Source organism: Chelonia mydas, chromosome 6 (assembly GCF_015237465.2).
Source record: "Chelonia mydas isolate rCheMyd1 chromosome 6, rCheMyd1.pri.v2, whole genome shotgun sequence".
Classification (NCBI taxonomy): domain Eukaryota; kingdom Metazoa; phylum Chordata; order Testudines; family Cheloniidae; genus Chelonia; species Chelonia mydas.
Genome location: NC_051246.2, coordinates 94813632 through 94837680, shown reverse-complemented (window position 1 = coordinate 94837680; position 24049 = coordinate 94813632). Strand labels below are relative to the sequence as shown.

Genomic DNA, 24049 nt, shown 5'->3' with positions numbered 1-24049 from the left:
CCAGTGGTTTGAAAAAGTACACTGGTCCTTAAAGCACGTGAACTGCTCCCACCAAAGAGCTCCTGGCCTAGGTAGTTTTTAAAATATTACAGATTAAAACAAGCTTGTCCCCTAATTAGTTAATTGTAATAAGTGTAAAGTAATTTAGTCTACTTTTTTCTAGTTCTAGTGAGCCCATAACTGTGCTGTGGCATTGTGGCCACGGTGGTACTTATTGATAATTTTAAAAGTAATTATGATTATTAATTTAGTAAAAACGCTCAATATTTACACAAAACTTAAATAAAAGATCGTTTCGGACCTCCACTGCTTTGCCAAAGTCAGAGCAGCACTGAGTCCAATGCTGATGCTGATAGCTACTCTTTTCATATTGATGTGGCAAAAATCTTGGATTGGATTGATGTGGCAAAAATCTGTTGTTCTTTTAAAAGAAATAAATCTGATCTGTTCTCCCCTTAAATGTATTGGGGTAGTTGTAGTGCCTCTTGAATGCCAAAAGAGGAACAATTTATATCATTGTCAGCACAGGACAAGAATTATGACAGGGAACCACAATGGAGGTGTGAAGATTAACCTTTTCTTGCAGAGCTCTTGCAAAGTTTTATGAAGATGGCATTCAACAGCATGATGAAAATATAGAAAACATTATTTTTATCAAATTAGGTGACACCTGAAATTTAAAACCATGCCAGACTGATTGCTATCCTGCTTTTATCCCCTGTTTAAATCTGGTGTAATGAGGTGGGTTAAACATCTTTGAAATACGGAGGTGTAACTGCCACACTTCATCTGAGATAGTTGTAAGAAGCCACTAAACTCCTTTATGCAACCAGGTAGCTGAAACAATAGTGGCCTTCACCCCAAACACTGGCATGTCACCACCCAAAACAAAGGTACATGCAAGGCACATGTGGGCAGAGGGGTTTTGCTGTATACAGTTGTGTGAAGGTTTATGTGTCTGTGAGAGAACCAGCAAAAAGATGAGAAAACCTGAAAGAAAAGGTAGGAAGGAAGCACCAGATTCAGGCAGAACAAGCACTGGGAGCATGGCACTGAGAAACGCCGAGAGAGCGCTTTTGGGCAGAGTGCTGGCTGAAGAGGCTTGATGCTGTGAGCAAAGAAACTATCTCCTGTTGTTCAGGGAAACAGAACTTTGTACATTCTTTGTAAATTAACAAGGCTCCACCAAAGATACCTGACTCCATCATCTATTTCTCCTCCTAAGAGAAACAACCTGCAGGGCCCCAAACTTTGACTATCCACTTGGGTCAAAAAGGAGTAATGGTGGCGTGATTTTGGTATCCAGTTTCTCATACAGCCCTAGAGTCAGTACTTTATACCACTTGAGAACTGAAGCTCTAGTGGCTAACAGATTGGAAATGAAGTAGAAATGTAGGGTGAAGGCAAGGTGGTAACCCTGATGACAGGACTGTAAATTCTGATATCTCAAGCCCTGCAAGGCTGGAAATAAAAGCAAAGTACAAAAGTATCTGCCACTGGCCTTTCTAAGAGACATGATACTGGGCTAAATGGGGCACTGGACAGTTTTGGAAGTGAACTATATTTCCATGGGCAGGTTATGTTCTTTCTTACGCTGGTTTTACACTGGTGTAATTACACTGATTTTTAAAATAAAATTACATCTGATTTATACCATTGGGAGAGCAGTTTTTATGCCCTGTTTTCCTACTTCCATATTAACTTCACAACTACCACAATAGAATAATTTTGAAGTTTAAGAACCTCAGCATTATCTCTTGAGTATTGTTACTGTACTGTCCTTTTTTACTGTCCTTCACCCTTGTCTAGTGATTCTGGTGGAGCCTTAGACCCCAAAGGGTGAGCCTTGGGTCCTTCTGATAAAGCAAGCTCAGACATCTCACCCAATTTGGAACCCCAGCCTCCAATGCCTATTCAGCTGCTCTCCAGAGGGAGTGCACTAGCTATCGTTTCTTCTAGTCAGACACCATTTCAGATATTAGCAGGGGGCTTTCACCTCCAGGCAACATCACCAAAAGAATACAAAACAAAACCCTTCAACTACAAAATGAGATTTGAAAATATCTCTGCTGATAGTATCTATCTCTATATACTTGACATACTTTTCCTTTAGCAACACGTTTCCATAATCTTCTGGCAGGCACCAGGATATTATTTATCTTCAGGAAACAAGATAGCTCTTTCTTGTTTCACATTAGATAATCACTTACCCTAGACATATAGAGACCTAACATAAATGCATTTGATTGTGATGCAAAAAGCTTTTTTTGAATCATATGCCACCTCTTTCTTTCTCTTCTCTTTCACTGCATGTGTCACTGGGTATTTTTCGCCTTCTCCCACATACTTTATGAAGCTGAAAATCAAAGCTAACAGGGATAAGGACTTTCTCCCAGAAGGCTCAAAATATCATATCTTAGTAATTTAGACATTTGTCAGCTTGATAACCCAGCCAAGGTTTCTAGAGGGATTGCCAGAATGTGACAGTGCACATAGACTGGAATATAAACAAGTGGCTTGTGAAGAGGTCTAGAACCAGTGTGGGCAAAGTGGCCAATGCCCCTGAAGACCCTGGGTCTGAATCTGATCTCACTTGCACCTGATGTAAACTGCGAGAACTCAAAGTTAATGAAGTAACACTGAAAAAAGTTAAATTTCTGGAGCAAAATTCTGAATGAGGATTAGATTCTGAAGCAAATTCCATGGTGGTGGAGTTGTTAAATGCATGGACCCTGCATATGGTGCTCCAGATACACAATTTATTTCCAGATAAATTGTGAAATACTAATCTGAAGGTAATTTATCCCAATGATTATGTGGTAATGCCATTGGAAACTATTATATTTGGATGAAAACGGTACTGATAAGCCAAATGTTTGATTTTTTTGACCATCTCCTAGTTTCTTAAAACTATTGATAAAATCTGTGTAGTTTCAAGGAAGTGATAACTGATTTTTAATACTTAGGAAATAACAGCATACATGTGGAGCATGTAGTATTATAATTAGTTTTGTATAACATGCTGGTTTTATACAAATACATAATTCCATATTCATCACCACTTGCACTTTTCCTTAACCTTACTAGATAGAGGACAAATAGGAAATACTGTTATTTGATAAGATCAGAAATTAACACTTCCTGTTGTATCAGGGTGAAATTCTCTTAATTTACGTACTTCATCTCAATGCTTACTTATAGCATATTGGCTCTTACAAGCTAAGTAAGGCAGGGCTCTGTCAGAACAAAGTTCTCAAACCTCTCCAGGAGGGGCTCTTCTGAACCTAATCTAATGATGTAAGGACATTTACAGCACGACAAAGGTATCTGTGAAAATTCAGGGTTTGATTTGGTAAGCTAGAATGTGGCTATTTCTGATTCCCACCCAGACTATGTGCCTCATATCTAACAGGAATCTTCAGAAGGAGGAAGAAGAAATTCAGAAGATTATTTAAAAGGATGGTCAAAGTTAGTTGAAGTTTCTCCCTTTCTTCCAACCTACTGTGACCAATGTGAAGGCAAATTCCCGTGTGCAAACATTCAGAGCATGGAATCTCAGTAGAAAAGATGTTCAATCTGTATAAATGTAAAGTCTTTGAGGCAGACCCCCAGTGACTCTAAGCTTATTCATCTCTCCTGTTATGTACAACTGATGGGCCTCTGATTAACAGAAACTCCCAAGAGAATCTAGTCAATTCCAGCTCTATTTTTGACTGTCATCCTCTCCTCCCTCCAGGATCTCTGCCTTTTAACAAGACCTAAAAAAAAAAAAAAAAACCATCAAAAAACAAAACAACCAACCCTGCATTTTTTAAAACTTAGATGAGAGAGACAGACCCCATTGCAGTCATTTTGGAGATATGGCATTGGAATGCATCAATCAGAAATCATAAAAATGAGCTGTGATTCTATCTGCTCACAGGAGTGTTTAGTTCTCTGGCAGGGAGGGAGACTTGGAGAAAGACTATAGCTCCCCAAACAGAGTTATAGCCAGGTAATAAAATGGAGGGGCGAGGGAGTGATGGAGTGGTACTCCTTCTCCTTCGATAGTCCCTCTAATCTTTGTTGGCCGCTGCTTCTTCCTTTCCCCTCACACTTCCCCATCCCCTAGATTAATACCCTCACAGATAAATCTTCTTCTTATCTGCAGAAAGGTAACACTAAGGCAACAGCAAGACAAGCTGCCCCTCACAATGTGCTTTGTGATTGTACCTCAGTTCTGATTTGGAGTCTAGGGATGAGAGGGGAGTGGAGTACCCTTTCCCATTCAATCATTAGCTCAGTGGTTCTCAAATGTTTTTTTTTGCGGACCACGTGAAAATTGCTGCGGGTCTCGGTGGACCACTTAATGATCTTTCCAAATGTTGTTTGTCCCATTCGCTAACTATTGTAAAGCCCTTTGGATAAAAGTGCTATACAAAAAACCCCAAAATAATAATAAACTTTTTTTGTTCTATAAATAAGAGAACACAACTCATATTTTAATATCAGTAGCCTTATCTTTCTAATGCGATGGATGTGCCCTCTCTCCCCCACCGCAGCAGCCCCCAAGCTGGGGCTGGGAAGGAGGGGGGTCTCTCCCACGCCACAGCGGCCACAGAGCTGAGGCTGGGAAGGAGGGCCATTTCTCCCCTGCAGCCGCAGCCCTGGAGCTGGGGAAAGTCGCTTCTTTTTCTGGCCACCTCAGCCTTGCACAACCCAAATTCCCCCCACCCCCTCTTCTCACCGCACTGCTCCCTCCCACCTACCCCCATCCCACCCAAGGCCACCAATTCACCTTATATGTGCATCTTTTCCAGGGTCTAGGCACCTAATTAGTGGACACATGCCTGTGCGGCTCCACTAATTAGGTGGGCCCTTCATTCTCTCATGTACGGCTGCCCAGGTGAGCACCTTGGAGGAACTATCCGCGGATCACCTGAATGGAGTTTGTGGACCACTGGTGGTCCATGGACCACAGTTTGAGAACCTCTGCATTAGCTTGTTTGCTGAGACTGCTAAAAGGTAGCTCATTTATATCCAGATCCTCAAAGTTATTTATGCACCTAACTCTCATTGATTTGAAATAATTTAACTGATTTCATAGGCCCCTAAATACCTTTGTGGATCAAGGCCCTAGTGCCAGTTATGATGATCGTCACCTTTCCCAGTAGGAGGTTGTCATAAATATAAAGGGAAGGGTGACCACCTTTCTGTGTACACTGTTACAAAATCCCTCCTGGCCAGAGGCAAAATCCTTTCACCTGTAAAAGGTTAAGAAGCTAAGGTAACCTCACTGGCACCTGACCCAAAATGACCTATGAGGGGACAAGATACTTTCAAATCTGGAGAGGGGCTGGGGAGAAAGATTTTTGTCTGTCTGTGTGATACCTTTGCTGGGAATAGATCAAGGAGGCAAGCTCTCCAACTCCTACAGAGTTAGTAAGTAATCTAGCTAGAAAATGTGTTAGGTTTTCTTTGTTTTTTGGCTTGTAAATTTGCTGCGCTGGAAGAAATGTGTATTCCTGTTTTTGTGTCTTTTTGTAACTTAAGGTTTTGCCTAGAGGGATTCTCTTTGTTTTGAATCTGACTGCCTGTAAGATTATCTTCCATTCTGATTTTACAGAGTTGTTCTCTTATCTTTTTTTTGTTCTTTTCATAAAGTTCTGATTTTTAAGAATCTGATTGGGTTTTTTGGGTCTTAAAAATCCAAGGGGTTTGTGCTCATCTTCTTTATCCTCAAGGCTCCCCAGGAAAGGGGGTGTTTGTGGAAATAGGAACTCCAAGTGGTCCTTTTGCCTGGTTCTTTGTTAAGCACTTGGTGGTGGCAGCATTTTACCTAATCTAAGGGCAAAGAATTATGCCCTGGGGAAGTTTTAACCTAAGCTGGTAAGAATAAGCTTAGGGGGTCTTTCATGCAGGTCCCCACATCTGTATCCTAGAGTTCAGAGTGGGGAAGGAACCTTGACAGAAGTGGACAAAGAATGTTTCACACTGACCACCAAACAGCACAGGGCGGGGAGCAACTTCTGGTTCCTACTAAAGCTAGTTGAAAATGAAAGGGACCAAAGGGAGCGCTGTGCATGACCCCCAGGCATTGCAGATTTTACACTTTCATTGGGATAAGGAGTAGCACATTGTGGCGGGGTTAATACAGGAATGGTAGTTGGCATTACCCTCCTAACTACTGCTACAAGTTCACACCCATGTATCTACTTGATATGAAATGTACAGTATCTAAAAACCACTGTTTCAACAAGAAACCATAGCAACTAATAGCAACAGCAGGCCTTGGTTATTCATAATTCAATCATGATAATAAGGCTTAGAACTAATACACTAATCATTATAATGCTTTGTACTAGTTAATAATACTATCACTCTGATATATAGTAACTTTCATCTGAGTAGCCAAGATCATTTAAAATGATTAATCAATTAAGTCTCAACTGCCCCCCACCCAAGGTTATGTAGCTAAGTATTATTTCCTTTCCCCCACTTTACAGATGGATGAAGTGAAGCATATAATGGGAAGGTCACAGAGTGAATCAGTGTCAGAGCTCGGAAAAGAACTCTGGAATCTAGGCTCCTGATCGTCTGCTCTAACAACTACACAACACTCTGCTGGCCAATGAAGTATGTCACAACTTGTCCAAGCTAGCAATGTCTGCTCCCGGACAATGAAAGCGGAAACTGAAACAACATTTCAGGTATTAGTAAATCATTTATGGTCTTATCTAGGATAAAATGGAACAGAACAGGATATTATATAGCACTTCTTATGCCCCCATTATCTTCAACAACTTTACAAACCAGAGAGCTAAACGTGACTATGCAATGACTGTATAAGGCAAACTCAGCAGCCAGTCTGCAGCAACATTTCATGCCCAGCCTTGGATTTATTGTCATGAATTTATAATGTATGCTGCAACACCATGGCCCCTCAGAACTTCATGATGCAGCAGGAGTAAACCTCAGATCTTTCTGCTCTAAAAGCACCTTCACCTTGAGGCTCTCCTTTGCTGTTAGCAGTACAGGACCTCTGATGCCCAGATGAACAACCCTAATTCCATCCAATAGAGGGTAATACAATACCTTTGTTCATTGTAAGCAATTGGTTTAATTAAATAACACCTAACAAACTACTGCAACTAAATGGAAGGTCTTCAGATTTACTAAGAGTTACTCTATGTGAAAATTTAATTTGTGGAGATTTAAAAGCTAAACCTAATAAGGTTTAAAAAATTAATATATTGTTATTATTTTTCCAGATTTGATAATGCTCAATTAAATGTTCCAGATCAAACAACTTCCTTTTTTCCTCTTGATTAAGTGACGATAGGACTCTTGGTATTTACGGCAGAAAAAAAGGTTATTAAGTCTGGTGTCCTGTGTAAATATGACAACAAAAACAACATATTGGCCAGTATCAACTAAACTAAACTCTTGAGATGTTAACATGTCCCACCACCATCCTCCTTTGGCAAACCCCAGACTAAGCAGATAATAGGCACTCCTCAGGTCAGTAAACCTGGTTTCTATTTGGATCAATTTGGTATAAGCACGACTAGCTCAGAAATAAATACTTGAAGGCCCTGAAATAAAGAAGTGAAGACAATCCTGGGACCTTAACATTCCACCTGCCCTGTAAAGTGAATTCCATCTCTTCCTGTAGGACAGCTGGGATTTTAGACTTCATAGCTAAATGTGCGCATGAAAATGTTTCATGAGGGTTCTTGCATACCAACTGCAAGAGATATTGGCTCTGTTCTGTGCATCATTCCCCCATTGATATGAGATGAATTCACTGGATCCACAAAACGAAAAGGAGGACTTGTGGCACCTTAGAGACTAACAAATTTATTTGAGCATAACCTTTCCACAAGTCCACCTTTTCTTTTTGCGGATACAGACTAACACGGCTGCTATTCTGAAACCTGTCACTGAATCCAATGGCTGCAGCCTAATCCATTGAAGCCTTAGACAATGATGGACAAAGATGGGTTTTTAAGTCCAAAAGGCACTGATCACATACAGCCAATAGTGCTGTCTATTGTCTAGCCCAGTTCATAAGTGCAGGATACCTACAAAATGAAAGTCAGCTCAGATCTGCTGAACATTGGAGATGGGGCCAAGCTGCAAAATTCACACCCAGATCCAATCATCCCAAAGTTCTGCGTTGTTCAGATTTGGGGTTTTGGTTTGGGCCCATCTCTACTTAGCACACATCCTCAGACACAGCCAGAGTTGCTCCTTAGCATCTCACTTGGTCGAGGTACTGCTTACTGATTCCACTATGATCAGCCAGAGTTTGCTCTGGCCATCAAAAGTAGAATTCTGCTAACTGGTTATGTCCAGCTAAAGTATTTGGGCACCAATTGGTAGACACAGCAAAGAGCAAGCAATAGAGCTGGATAAGCAGAGAATATCAGCTCCTTGCCCCTTTTGAAACAGCTGGAAGTTAGAACCTGGAAGCTCATGCTCAAATAAATTGGTTAGTCTCTAAGGTGCCACAAGTACTCCTTTTCTTTTTGCGAATACAGACTAACACGGCTGTTACTCTGAAACCTGACTAAGGTTTGCCCTAAAATCTGGTTAGTGTGACAGGATGAAACTGGCATAGTTGGTTTCCAAATTTATTCTGTCACTAATAAATCTGTGTCCCAGTCAAATAAATGGCAAAACTTCCATGGAATGCAATGGGAGCAGAAATTGTTTAATCGTACAAGCTAAAAGATTATTTTTCTAACAAACAATGCTACAAACTCAACCTGGCATCTGAAAACCCAGATCTGCTCTTTCTGCCTGTATGTCACCCCAGCAATAAAGATTCTGAAGTTGGAATTTAGCTGACAATGTTCTGCTGATCTGTAAAGCAGAACAGACTCCAGCTAACGCTCCCAGAAGATCCTCAGGAGCTAACAAGAGCAAAACAGTTCAGTCTTGGTGGCAGTAAAAAGGGCAGTCACGACTCAATATAACTGTTCTGTGGAGTAAAGAGGCACTGTTCCTATGGAGTCCCTTTCCAGACTACAACTGCATTGTAAATTTTAGAAAAAAATCCATATATCAATACATGAAATTGCTTTGGCAGAGTGCCACATTTTTTTTCAGCAGTGCCAAAAAGGCCCCTCTAAATTTAACATATAGCCTCAATTGCATGTAGCTTTTCCCAGAGACTAAGCTAGTTGTGCATAGACACAGTATGGCTTTGCTGTGTAAGGTGTTGGCATATGGAAATGCTGTTCTTGTACAAAGAAGTCACTTTAATGTTAGGTCAGTAAAGCAGTTCTAAGTGAAATGAAAACAACAAGGGTTGGCAAGTACTTTCCAGCTGCAAAATTTGTCTCTGTTGACAGGTTATAAAGGCACCTTATGATTTCCATACTGGCATCAGAATGTCAGTAAAAGCTTTTTGCCCCTTTGTGAAGTTTCCTCTAGGGAAGGTTAAAAGGGAAGGCGCAGGACGCGGGGGGGGCGGAGGGGGGAGTGAGAGGGTGCGAGGGATTCAAACAACATCTAACGAACAGAGAACAGAATCACATAACAACACCGGAACAATGGACTCCAAGACACACTGACAAGACAGATGGACACAGACAAGACACAAGATCGCTACCAAGATTTTAAAAAATAGGAAAAAAAACCCCTAAAAATAAATAAATATAACATTGAGACTGCAGAGGCAGCCACTGGTATTGGCACAACTCATCCAAAAAGAGTAAATTATAATTCAACTAAAAATAAAAGTTAAAAATAATCTCCCAAATCATGCACTACAGACTTGCTGGGTTAGCCTGACTGCATAGCTCTGATGAAACACAAAATGGCGTCATCACAGCTCATGCACAGATTAATGAAGGCCATGGTTAGTTAATCAGCTAAAACTACAGCATGCCACAAAAATGATCTTACACTGACCCAGAAATAAAGATACAACAGATATTCTGCACTTGCAATAAAATTCTTTTTATGCCATCTGCAGTTTGTAGGGATTTTATTGTTGTAAGGGTTTTTTTTTTTTTGCCTTGTTTTTTGTCTTTTGTGGAGAAAGAAGAAACAGTTCTTGCTTTTTTTAATGAAAAGAAATGTAAAAAGGGGGAGGTGACAAGAGAGGGTCTGTGCAGAAGCAAAAAAAGGAAGGAAAGAAAAGGGAGAATAAAAAGAAAGGCATGCGGGGGGGTGAGAATCTTCATTCTTTTGCACACAACTTTCTTGGGATGACTTTTTTAATCTGGAAGTTTGAATTTTTAGGATGGCAAGAAAAGATTTTGTTGCCTTTGTTGGATTGCAGAGCTATCTCTCACTCGCAAGTTAATTTAATCATTATTTTGTTGGAATTACTCCAAAAATAAAACCAAAAATTACAACAATGACTTTAAAAATTAAAAAAATAGCAATATGGTATCATCATAATTAAAAAAAAATTAAATAAAATAAAGGTAACTAAAATATCAATCACCAAAAATTCATGCGGCACAAGATGAGGCGAAACGACAGAAAATGTTCTTCAAATATATACAACGTATATATCTATCTATATATACATGGAGCCTTATGTGTATATATTGATGGATATATCTGTATAATTTTTTATTCTCTCTGCCCCATTCCTCCCCAAGGCTAACTGGCAGATGAAACTATTCCTTGAAAAACAAACAAATAAATAAATAAATAAAAGGAAAATAGGGGGGAAAACCCTCCAAAGAAAAAGAAAAAAACGTGCTTTATTCACCAAGAATTAACAGTACCATGCATCTGTCCATATCAGTGGATGCTGGGGTTAGATGAGGGCATGAATTTCTGTGTAAACATGTGATTGGATGATAGGGACTATTAAAGATATTGGTCTCACATTACTTTAGTATATATACATATGTATATATATACTGTATACAGTGTATATATAGATCTAAACTATATAAACTTGAGGGGGTGTTTGGGGCTTATATAGAAGGATCAACCCCCTGAAAACCAAAGCCAAAATAAAAATATAACATAAAAAAACCCATAAGGCTCTGCATAAGTGATCAGTAAAACTTGTTCTTTTGTTTTGGCCATAAAAAACATCTGTAGCCAGAAAGTTCCATCAAGCAGCCATTGTCATTACAAATGTCACCTCATGTAATTCTGCCCCACAAGGATAGTCCTCATTTCAGACCCACGCACCTGGGACTCAATCGTGTATTCTCTCTGTGCCCCAAGCCAGTGGGAGAGTTGATGGAGGTAAAAGTCAAGGTCTTAGTATCATTTCACTCTGGCTGTTGTGAATGACTAACCGTGGAAATGTAGCCTCTGGAAGATGAGGTAGATTGTATTTGTGCTTGAGAAATGATGCCTGTGTCAGGATTTACATCGGGCCCTTCTGTTCCCCTGGTCTCTCTCTCACTTTAGGTCCTTTGCGTTCTGCGTGGCTGAGGAGTTGAGAGCTATGCTGCACAATTTGAGCCCAAAGTCTCCCCTTTGTGAGTGTGTGGCTCACACTAAAGGCAGTGTGTACCATTCACACACATTTAAGGGCAGAATGTGAGCCCCAGAGACAGAAACAGGGTAACATTCATTTTGCCTCATGCAGGATCTCTGGTCAGAGGATTTGACATTGAGGAGTGAGCAACAGAACATGTCTCACAGAGTTCCTGCGGGAGATGGGGGTGACGGAAGACAGCTTTCAAATCCACTGGGTGCTCCACAGAAGCCCAGTGGTGCTAGCTGAGGGAGGGTTGCGCTGAATCAGCATTTCCCCTGATTTTCCTACCCATGCGTCCTTCCCATCCAGCACTGTGCTTTTCCTGCTGGCTGCTTGCATGCAGATCCCTATTGGAAGAGACAGTGTGCCCTGCCCTGCTGCTTTCTGCAACTAAAGCCTGTGTCCTTGGCAGACTTTCCACTGTGGAGCCCTAGCACTCAGGGTTACGTTGACAGAAAATGGAAACCCATGGATTAGTCTGGCGCATAAAGTAGAATAGTGTGTTCACAGTTGTATGTATACTAGCTTCTGTATATATAGATATATGTGCCTACTGTGTAGGTGTGTATATTTGTCTCACACACATAGGTAAATACAGTCGATGTTTTAATGTTTCAGGGCATGAATTACAGGTCTTTGGGTTTCTGCTGAAGGTTTGGCACATTGACTCCCTCCTGGGAAAAGCCTTCTGGTCTGATTTGCTAGAGTCAGCCTCAGGTTAAGTTTTTTGGATGAATGAAATACACTGAATAAATTCCTCTTGAAAAAGGCTAGGAAAGTCAGTCAGGCTAGTAAAAACTAGAAGTCTGCAACCAAAGCAGTTAGATACCCACTGTCTGTGTGAACCCAGGGAGCCTGGGAGGTTTACCTCATAGCTGCGGATCATTCCTAGAGGTTATGTTACAGGGTCTCGGTTTACTGGCAAGTGTTTGGGTATTGTTGTTTTGACTAATACCATAAGTGTGCTGGGCTGCAATTCCAACTCACTGCCCAATTATATGCATTTAATCTGAGTCAGTCCCAAAGGGTTATAAGGACAAACTTGACGGATGAAAGGGTAATGGTGCTGGGTTACAACAGCAGCTGTTAAGAAAAGAGAACCATGATTTTCAGGACACTGGAGGCTGTGTTAAAGGCAGATGAAATTTACTCCTCATTTTGCTGCGGGCTTATAGCTCAGACACACAAATACCCTCCAGGTTCAAACTTTGCATAGAATAGCTTTAAAAATCTTCCACCCACTGATTGTAGATGCATGATCAGAACAGCACAGTGGCTGCCTCTTTCTCTAATATGCCATGCCAAGACACTGGACCCAATTTTGGGGGTGAGAGAAATCTGAACCAAAATCTGGAACTGAATTGCACAAATGACTTCTACCTCTAGAATGGGCCAAACCAACACCTTTGGCCTGAGTACCCCAGACTTTGGGAGTATTTGAAATCCAGATCCAGATATAAATATGGTATCTTGGGCACACTTAGAGAATTGATTATAACAAGCAATTCAGCACTAATGCAGAGGAGGGAAATCTCTCCATTTGGGTGACTTTCTCCCCAGCACCCTATGTGCCATTTAAGTCCTACTTTACCCCTGTATTAGGGTTTTAATTGGCATATATGAGGTATTTAGGGCCTTCTGCGCGAAGATGAATGTCAAACTTTCTTATCTTTAGACCATCAACCACTTTTCTGTTATTACTTTTCACAGGGATTGTTATTAGACTCATTTATAGTGCTACCGCTGCTTTTTAGGTACACTTCCATAGGTATGTGTGGTTACATGACAGATGGACCCAAGCTTGATCAGAGCCAGGACAGGAATGTCAGGGAGAGAACCTGGGGTATAAACAGGGAGCTCAGCTGACATGCAGGTTGCAGGCTCCTAGCAGCAGTAAGTTTGCCTGTAGAGGTGCAAGTTGCCTGCGATCCCTGCTGTGCTGAGAGATGGCCAGCACAGCCCCTATACAAAAAAGAGCTGGAGAAGCAAATTTCTTTTTTATCCATCTTTTACTTTTATCGAAGTGGGCTAGAGGTATTTGGATCCAGAGTAGCTGAATGTTGAGGTTCAAGGTTTGGATTCAATGCAGAGTTAGGCCTTGGGTTCAATGGTGCTAATATCTCACAAGTAGGTCTCATGACATTTTTGACCTCAAAAAGATGCAAATCTCATGATTTTCTGCCATCTTTAAACACATTCAAACCAGAATCTGAAAATGGTCTCCTCTGGGTGTTGGATTGGACCCAGAAAAAAAACCATAGGAATATATTTGGCTCTGGGGATTGGAGTCTGACTCACATGAAATCTGAAAGGCTTTGAATTGAAGGAGGAGACTCTCTCCTGACCTTGACTCATTGTGCTTGTGTATTGCACAATGACCTTACTCTGGTATGCATCACATCTCACAGCTGCAGTAGGGTAACCATTTGTGTTTGGTAACGGATAGGTTACTGGATCATAGCTCTGGGTGTGAAGCAAGGCCATGTCCTGACATCTGGAACAAGCCCAGGGGCTTTAAAGGTTACCCATTATCAGAGGAACATGATGGGGCCTGAATTGGGTCTGTCTTTTAATTTCCAGTGTGTTGCAGAACTGAACAGGAAAGCCACAGGGTGGTGTAAAATACACTGACCTGCCAGCAGAACAGGAGGAAGCAACTTTAAATTAGTTTGATTAAAAACACAAGTAAAACCATCTGGTTCTTTCTCTCTCTGGGGTATCTGCTAAAGCAAGAGATCCTTGCAAATGGCCAAATCGTGCCCTGGCTGGTAAAGCAAGAGGGTACTGAGACACATCCAATGCACCCTCCACCACAGGGGTCTGCTGACCAGGGCAGGATGGTTCAAGGGACCCATGTACTTTGCTGCTGATTTCAGAAATATCAAAAGGACCATTCTACTTCCTTTGAAATTGGGGGGTGGGGTGGGTTCTGACACTGAGGGTATATCTACACTAGAAACGTTATTGCGGCACATCTGCACCACTGTAGTGCAGACACTTACTACAGCATCAGAAGCGGTTCTTCCATACTGTAGTAAACCCATCTCTCCAGGAGGTGGTACCTAGGTCAACAGCATAAATCTTCCATTGACCTAGGAGTGTCTACACCAGGGCTTTGGTGAGCCTAATTACAGTAACTCCTCACTTAACGTTGTAGTTATGTTCCTGAAAAATGCAACTTTAAGTGAAACGATGTTAAACGAATCCAATTTTCCCATAGGATTTAATGTAAATGTGGGGGGTTAGGTTCCAAGGCAAAAATTTTGGGGCAGACAAAAGGCATTATATATTGTACAGTACTGTACTGTGGTTGGGAAGTGCCCCTGGCTTACCCCACACAGGCACAGCCCACTGCAGGCAAGGACACTAGGAAGCACCTTCGCAGCAGCAGTGGCAGCTTACCCGGAGAAGAACAGGCGCCATCTTTGCCGGGGGATGCTCCAGGCCTGCCTCTTCCTGCCCCCACTCCACTCTAGGCTCACCTCCTCTCACCCTCACTCCACCTCCTCTCCAGAGCATGCTGCATCCCCGCTCTTTCCTTCCCGCCTTCCCGAAATTCCTAAGTGCCACCAAACAGCTGTTTGGCGGTGCTTAGGACTTTCTGGGAGCGAAGGGGAGGAGCGGAGATGTGGCGCTTCTCCCTTCCTCCCAGCGCTTCCCTGCTGCCAAACAGCTGTTTGGCAGCGCTTAGGATTTTCTGGGAGGGAGGGGAAGGAGTGGAGACGCAGTACTTCCCCTCTCCTCCCCTCCCTCCCAGAAAGTCCTAAGTGCAGCCAAACAGCTGTTTGGCAGTGGGGGAAGCACTGGGAGGGAGGGGGAGGAGGGGGAGAAGAGGAACTTGTGCAATGCTCCCTTGTAAAGTCGCTGCTCTTCCACAAAAACTTACAAGCAGTGGACAGAGCAGGCAGCCAAACGATGTTACAAGGGAGCATTGCACAACTTTAGATGAGCATGTTCCCTAACTGAGCAGTGACGTAACTTTGAAACAACGTTAAGCAGGAGGACGTTAAGTGAGGAGTTACTGTACATTGCACAGAAAATGAAATTTTTCACAGCCCTTAGTGATGTAGTTAAGCTGAGCTAACTTTGTAGTGTAGACAGAAGATATCTAATTGAGGAGTAAAGTAAGCCCCAGCTAGCACTTGTCCACAGCAACATACTTGCTATCCAGTGGACGAGTGACCACAGGTCTTCAGATCATAACTCTGTGTGTGGGTGGATCTGGTATATTAGCCATCCACCTCTCCTTGCACCGTGGACTGATATAGCCCTGCTGCTTCTCCCTCTACTGACTTTGCACACTAGTGCTGCTGAGAGGATTTAACCCCAAGTGCATAAGTGAGCATCCACAGCAAAGATCACTTGGCCAGTGGGCCAGTCAACTCCTCCACTCAGTACCAGTGTAAATCCTGAGGCACTCTACTGACGTCAGTGTATTACCTTATCCCCTCAATGAGGCACTAGGGAGGGGTAATCCCCATTGTATATATGGGGCACAGAGAGGTTTTGGGACCAAATTTTCAAAAGTGCCGAAGTCACTTATACTTTCAATGGGACTTCGGCTCCTACAGGCCAGTTTTTCAAAGGTATTTAGGCACCTAGTGGAATATTCCAAAATATTAGTGCAATGGCTTCTTCCTTTTTCAGAAGCCTGCTCCTCCAGGCTTGACTCGTTCACTGATGTTACATTCTCAGATTCTGTACCATCACAATTCATCACCATGAAAAGAGCTGTGACACAGAATGGATGTTTTTTCTAAGAGATCTGCTCTAGGAATTATTTTGGGGAAGCCTGTGTTATAAAGGAGATCAGACTAGATGATCACAATAGTCACTTTTGGCTTTTGAATCTATAAATCAATGACTCTATTGCATTGCAGGGAATGGACAAGAGGAGCAGGCTGATAAAGATCGGAAAATACTTCCATTTTGACAGTCAAAGAAAAAATGAAAGTTTATTGAGATCTTTGAAGATTAGTAGGGATCTTTAAATGGATGAACCAATAGTTTCTGTTTCTTCAGTCCTTTGTGTATGGCACTAAATTCCATGGCCTTGCCTTAATGAGGCGCCACTGTGCTGATTCCCAGTGACTCACTGCTGCCCGTCTCTATGGTAGGTCTTACTGTGCCACTTGTACCCACCTCTGAGTCAGCTGTTTACATGCTAACCTATTCTCATGATTTCCAGGCTGGGATGTAGGACAGCCTTAACTCCACTGTGGATTACAGAAAATATGCTGAATGCCAGGCAGTGGAGCACTGGCAGGTACAGCTGAGCCTGGTTACGTAACCCCAGCTGCATGAAAATGTTGGAGGAAAAGTTTTCAACTACCTGCCTGGCTAAGTGCATAGACCTTTATATTGATCTGGTAGAAGGGATAGAGGGGAGAGGCTCTACCACTTGCTTACATCTGCCTGAGTGTCACTGCCTTCCCTAGTGGTTCCACTGTGGAATTTCCCAGCTACAGTCCAAAGCCATGTTAGTTATTGCATGACCAAGTTCTACCAAAAAAAAACCCAAAAAACAAACAACAACCAAAAAACGCAGGCTGCCTATGAAAGGTGGAAAAGAAATATGAAAGCACTAGCTTTGGGTGACTTTTATTATTATGACTATATTAATCTGAAAGCTTCAGGAAACTATGAACAGAACATTTTATGGGGTTTTTTTTAGCAAAAAGAAAAATAACCCCAAACAAATAATAAACCAAAGCAAAAACAAAACAAAAACAAAAATTAAACAAACTATTTATGTGTTTCACCTTTAATGATGTAAGAGTCTAACCAAACTCCATTTTTTAATGTACACAGAAATTCGATGATATCTGTTCTCTATTATATAAATGCTTAACTCATGGCAAGCCTCAAAAAGACGACTTGAAAAAGTCTGTAAGAAATAAAACAGACTGCAGTTGCCTGCTGGATATCACATCATATATATCTCACCAGAAAGTAAAGCCATCAAACCATCAAAATGTATCTGGGTCTAAAGGGAGGAGTCAAATCATTTTCAAATGGCTACACTTCTGTTGACTCTTAATGGATACATTTTGAAGCATCATTACAGGTAACATGGCACAACTTAATACTAATTTTGCATTTACTGTGATACTCCCCAAGTTCTCTAGGCACACAGAGAACAAAACTAGTATGAATATAGTACCATGTTAACTGCATTCAGAATCCCATGGACAAATATATTTTTGCAGCATATCCTCAGAATAACGATTAATGAGGATAAATAGTATTGACCATTCTTTATTGCTCCACTTTAGTCTCTCTTCTCTCTCTTTCGCCCCTCAGTCCGTCCACCTTTAATATATGCTTTGGACCACATCAATTTCTTCCTCTCCAACTGAGCAGCACAATGGCTGCTACAAATATGTAGCACAACTGTTAACTATTAATTAATTAATTAGGGGCTGGTTCCAGGAAGTTTGGCTTCCTGTGAAAACAGCTTTCCATTAACTGAGAGGTTATTACGTCTCTGTCTTTTGTTATTGCCAACTCCATGGGATCTGATGCTTGGCTGTATAAATTTGTATTTTATATACTATATATGTATATGTATATTACATATACACATATAGCTATATATATGTATACATTCACACACACACAAGCGCACACACACACACACACATATATATATATGTGTATGTATTGTTTTTTGCAAATGAAATAAGAAAGCAAGCAAAACAAGACTGACCTGACTTACCTGTACTCGGCTCACATTCAATGAGGTCTTCGTCATCGCTGGAACATTCAGCGGATGAAACAATGTCATCAGTGGTCTAGCACATGAAGGAAGGGATCAAAGAAGAGGGAAAAAAAGAAAAAAAGTGATAAGGCATTTGCTACCAAAAAGATTGTAACGGAGGCAGTTAACACTCCTGGGAAAATATTTTCAATTGCATGTTTTTAAAATGCTTGAGTTCTGTTCAACATTCCAGACATGTCTAGGTATTGTACATCTTCCATAATGCTGGTTTCCATTATACCAGGTAAAATTATTCCACTGTGCTGCTGAATATTTCAGGTATGTACAGATACAGTGTCCCCGCTATGCTGTTTAATATACCAAGTTGAACCTGTTGTGCTACTGAACAGACTAGGTACACCCACGTAAAACACCTATTGGGCTGGCAAATGGCCCAGATACAGCCAAAAGTACCAGTTATAATATGTCCAGTTAGAGCACATCTGGTGTTCTGCTGAAATACCACATAGGTCCATTCTGCAGCTGAGCATACTAGGGACTTTGAGGTTGAATGCAGTTACTGTACAGCTAAACATACTAGATGCAGTCAAGTAACAGACACGTCCTGTGCAGACAAATGTATCAGTTGCCCCCAGAGAACAAGCACGCTGTGTTGCTAAGCCCATCATTTGCACTCAGGCTGAGGGCACCTGCTGCTCTGCTAATCACTCCAGGTAGAATGCACCTGCTGCACGGGGAAACATTCCTGACATACCCAGACAGAGCACAACTTCTGCACTGCTAAGTAATGCAGGCACAATGCTTCTGTGCCGCTGACCAGCCCAGATAAGTCCACATAGTACAAAGTACAGTTTGGTCTGCTAACTGTAGAGGGATAGAGTCGAATGTTAATGGACCGGCAGCAGTACAGCAGGTGGGAAGGAAGATCTGGCACTGAAAGGCTTAAGGCAAACTAAGAATATCCCTGGCCTTTGTGAGTTTCAGTATGTTACTTGCAGTTTCCAGCTGGTAATTTTGTTGTTGTTGTTGCTGGTCTAATTAATGAGCAGCATGTACTGCAGTGTGTTAGGGAGAAGTGTAATGGCTTCTCTCCCCAGCAGCAACTCCTTCATGTAATTGCTGTAATTAGTTGAATTAGTAATGTGGACCATTAGGGAGATTTTGTGGCAGCCTCCGGACACAGGTTATAATGTTCCTGCACATAGTACAAAATTATCCTACCCTCAGCAGTGTCAGCTCAACCTAAGCCTGCCGCTGAAACAGTCCCTCTTTCCTGTTCCTTCCTGGCATGGTGCAGAAAGCCGCAGATCAGACACAGCCATGGGATCAGTGCAAGGACTCATGGAAGATCCATGTAAGAACTGTCCTTGCTGGGGCTGGCACAAGCTGCTACTTAACTCATAGACATTCAGGAGGAGTGTAATTTTCCTCAGTACCTTGTACTGAGGTTCCCAGGAGAGGTGTATTCATCCTGGGGACTTCAGGTTACTACAAATACACAACTCCTCATTCCACCAAAGGACTCTCCCTCTTCCTCAAAAGGAGCGCTCCCTTACCTTCCGAGCCCCCATATGACTATCTCAAAGGGCTCTTTCTCAAGGGGGCAGCTAGCCCCAGGCTCCTTACACAATTGTTCTTTAGCACAGAGCTGTCCTGGATTTGTGCCAGGAAACCTTGCCCCGACACTGGCCTCTGATGCGGGCACACGCCACTCTCCCTTTCTGCTTCTTGAGCTGAGAGACGGCGTGGGAGCCAGTAGGGGATGTGAGGCAGGGAAGCCCTGATCTAATCTCTCCTCCTTTTGGCTGCAGAGTCTCTCTCCACCCCAGAACACCCAAACACTAGTCACTAGCCACTCACAGGTTGTATCCATTGGTCATTTTCCTAAGGGTTACACTCATCTAGTAGGGTTTTTGCTGGAGAATCCAAGTACTAGCTGAACATTGCTCTTCTTCCTGTTTGGTATATTAAGAAGTTAGTCAGTATATTCAGTTAGAACATACCTGAGGTACTGCTGAATGTATCAGGCACTTCTTCACACAAAGCTCTTTCTGAGCTGCTGAACAAAACAAGTACCTCAAAATAGGTCACACCTGCTGTGGTGTTGAAGGTACCAGGTCCAACCTAACATTTCTCTGATTTCGGTGAGTTACGGTGGGCCTTGGAAATGACTAGGAGTAAGGGGGTGAAATTAAGATGTAGAAAAATAAAATCTGAATATCTATGAGGTTCACATAGAAAATAGCCCATGGATAGTACTGGAAGTCTTATCACATGAATCACTTAATCTTGGACTCGACAGACAGAGGACTAGGAAACATTTGGAGGGCACAATCCTGCAGTGGCCCATCAGGAATGGATTACATGGGACCTATGCCTTGGAAGAGCAGCTAGTTAAACAGGCATCAGACCACCTAGTCTATATATTGTGTTCTCTTTGACTATGCAAATGGCCTTCTTAGGAGCCAGGCTGAGGAAAAAAACAGTCTACTTATGACCTTTTTGCTCTGGACTTCAAGAATGTCACATGTGGTTCAGGAGGTAGAAGAATGTAAGGAACTTCAATTATCATGTTCAAAGAGATCTTGCTGGCTTTGGTACCAAGGTTCTTTCTTTGGCTGAACTGACATCTTCGCAGGGGTAGATGTTTTGTTGAAATGCTAAGGCTGATTTCTCACTTTAAATGAATTGGCTAGAATGCCTGTCTGTTCAGCACAGGGTGGGCAGAGGAGGGACCTGCAAGATGTATGTTCGGTACCTATAACCTCCTTCCCACCAGATATATTTTAAGAAGCATCATTTATCCAAAAGGATACCAAACCACTTTATAAACAGTACATATAGGAAGCATATTTCCCAACAGTGAAATGAAGCTGCCTCTGGGATGAAACATGTTAACTATTAAACTACAAAACTACAAAATAACAAGTGAAGAGTACTGAACTGAAAATGCTGGGATGGCATGTAATTAACCACACTGAAATCTGGACACCACAGACAGACACCCTTACCACTTGCAAAAAGTACCATAGGATCTTTCTAAGTTTTATATTTAGAAGAAAGAGGACACTTCCAGAAGTGCAAGAGGTCCATGCTGGGATACTGGATTGATAAGCACTCTGAGGGAATTGCATGACCTGCTGGATCACCAACAGCTCTTGTAGAAATTGAGCTTTCTTTGTTAGATTAGAGGACTTGGCAAGTTCAGAGCCAGGATGCTATGGCTAAAAACCTTTGAGAGGAGGCAGAAATGGATTGGTTGCAGTAAGGTATAAGCATGACAATTACAATATGCTGCTTTTTTGTTGATCCTTTATATATCATCTGATGACTTTGGATGATACAAGCTTGGAATCAAATCCAACAGCAACGCCAATCTGAGTCAAGTGTGTTCCTGGAAAATAAGGAGCTCACTTGGAACATCTGCTTTCTCCTCTTGCTGGCATCATCTCCTGCAGAAGCTGGCAGATGCAGAACTTTGAAGTAGGACACTAGCTGTGCGCAAGAAAAAGCTGCGCAGGCAGTTGGGCTGACACCTTTTCATCTTTCAGCTCCGTCTCCCTCCTACAAGTCAGCTCAAGGCCTGAGCATCGCATATACTGCACAGACCACATATGTACATCCCCTAGATAAATGGTTTAAAGGGAAAAGGCTTATACAATTCTGATGCTTAACTGAATTCTAATGATTTACTGCAAGTGGCTTTCCTCTCTCACCCCGCCACCTTCCCAATTCTAAATACTGTGTTTTAAGGTTATCTTTTTTAAAATCTGTAAGCAAATCAGAGGCCTTGAGAGAGGGGCCCGCTAGAGTGGACAAGAATCAGGCAAAATGCTAGCAGATGGCGCCCAATTCTACACCTAACAATCCTGCCGGTCCTGACCTGCAGCACGTCTTGCTATTCCAGGACTGCTCTCCAACACAGCTTTACCAACACACCTCAGTTGTGACCAGTTAACTCACCCTGCACCCTAACTGCAGCCGCTGATAATGCCAGACTATGTAATAGCTTTGTATGTACAAAAATTAGGATTAGAAAGAAAGGCCACCAAAGCTAGTATAATTTTTTGACCAAAGTCAAGATCGCTAGAAACAACAGAAAGGACTAATTCAGTAAGCCGTCTTGCCACCTACCATCCTGTATTATTTTTCCCCAAGACATGACTTATCCTTCCATCGCTATTTGTTTTCCCAGTGCCCGCACATGTTGGCTTTCCATGCACTTCCTTCAGTTCACATACCCAACATATGAATCATACTAGGTAGTATTTCAATGAGGAGGAGCAGAAAACTAGAGCAAATGAGCCCCTTAGGAGACCAGAAAGCCTTGTGGCTGGAATCTGTCACTTTCAAGACCATCTCGTGAGACCAACATGAACTTCAAAGGGTGATGCAGCTTCACAAGACAGCATGGTCTAATGGAAAATAAGCATGGGCCTTGTCAACGTTCCTTCCCCACTCTGAACTCTAGGGTACAGATGTGGGGACCTGCATGAAAGACCCCCTAAGCTTATTCTTACCAGCTTAGGTTAAAAACTTCCCCAAGGTACAAACTTTGCCTTGTCCTTGAACCGTATGCTGCCACCACCAAGCGTCTTACACAAAGACCAGGGGAAGAGCCTACTTGGAGGCGTCTTCCCCCAAGCCCTACACCCCCTTTCCTGGGGAAGGCTTGATAAGAATCCTCACCATTTGTACAAGTGAACACAGCCCCAAACCCTTGGATCTTAAGAACAATGAAAAATCAATCAGGTTCTTAAAAGAAGAATTTTCATTAAAGAAAAGGTAAAAGAATCACCTCTGTAAAATCAGGATGGTAAATACCTTACAGGGTAATCAGATTCAAAACATAGAGAATCCCTCTGGGCAAAACCTTAAGTTACAAAAAGACACAAAAGCAGGAATATACATTCCATTCAGCACAGCTTATTTTACCAGCCATTAAACAAAAGGAAATTTAACGCATTTCTAGCTAGATTACTTACTAACTAACAGGGGTTGTGAGGCTGCATTCCTGATCTGTTCCTGGCAAAAGCATCACACAGACAGACAGACCCTTTGTTCCCCTGCCCTCCAGATTTGAAAGTATCTTGTCCTCTCATTGGTCATTTTGGGTCAGGTGCCAGCGAGGTTATCTTAGCTTCTTAACCCTTTACAGGTGAAAGGGTTTTGCCTCTGGCCAGGGGGGATTTCATAGCACTGTTTACAGAAAGGTTTCAGAGTAGCAACCGTGTTAGTCTGTATCTGCAAAAAGAAAAGGAGTACTTGTGGCACCTTAGAGACTAACAAATTTATTTGAGCATAAGCTTTCGTGAGCTACAGCTCACTTCATCAGATGCATGCAGTAGAAAATACAGTGGGGAGATTTTATATACGCATACACACTGTAACAAGAGTGATCAGGTAAGGTGAGCTATTATCAGCGGGGGGGGGGGTAGTAACCTTTTGTAGTGATAATCAAGGTGGGCCATTTCCAGCAGTTGACAAGAACGTGTGAGGAACTGTGTGTGTTTTTGGGGGGGCGGGGGGAATAAACATGGGGAAATAGTTTTACTTTGTGTAATGACACATCCACTCCCAGTCTTTATTCAAGCCTAAAGTTAATTGTGTCCAGTTTGCAAATTAATTCCAATTCAGCAGTCTCTCGTTGGAGTCTGTTTTTGAAGTTTTTTTGTTGAAGAATTGCCACTTTTAAATCTGTAATCGAGTGACCAAAGATTGTGTTCTCTGACTGGTTTTTGAATGTTATAATTCTTGATGTCTGATTTGTGCCCATTTATTCTTTTACGTAGAGACTGTCCAGTTTGGCCAATGTACGTGGCAGAGGGGCATTGCTGGCACATGATGGCATATATCACATTGGTAGATGTTCAGGTGAACGA

At 42.1% G+C, this 24049-nt stretch overlaps 1 protein-coding gene across 36 annotated transcripts in view; it reads right to left on the bottom strand.

Annotated features, from left to right (window-relative positions):
- NRXN3 (neurexin 3) overlaps positions 1-24049 on the bottom strand; it is a 1375103-nt gene that overhangs the window by 33302 nt on the left and 1317752 nt on the right. For 19 of the 36 annotated variants that reach the window (XR_005225573.2, XR_005225571.2, XM_043548139.1 and 16 more), the window contains one exon: positions 18156-18240. Coding sequence is in view for 29 of the 36 variants with exons in the window: in XM_043548139.1 (XP_043404074.1) it covers positions 18156-18240 (85 nt within the window). In the remaining 7 variants the exon portion in view is untranslated. The remainder of the gene's footprint in view (positions 1-18155; positions 18241-24049) is intronic. The other 17 variants (XR_006291425.1, XR_006291426.1, XR_006291424.1 and 14 more) reach the window with 1 other exon arrangement.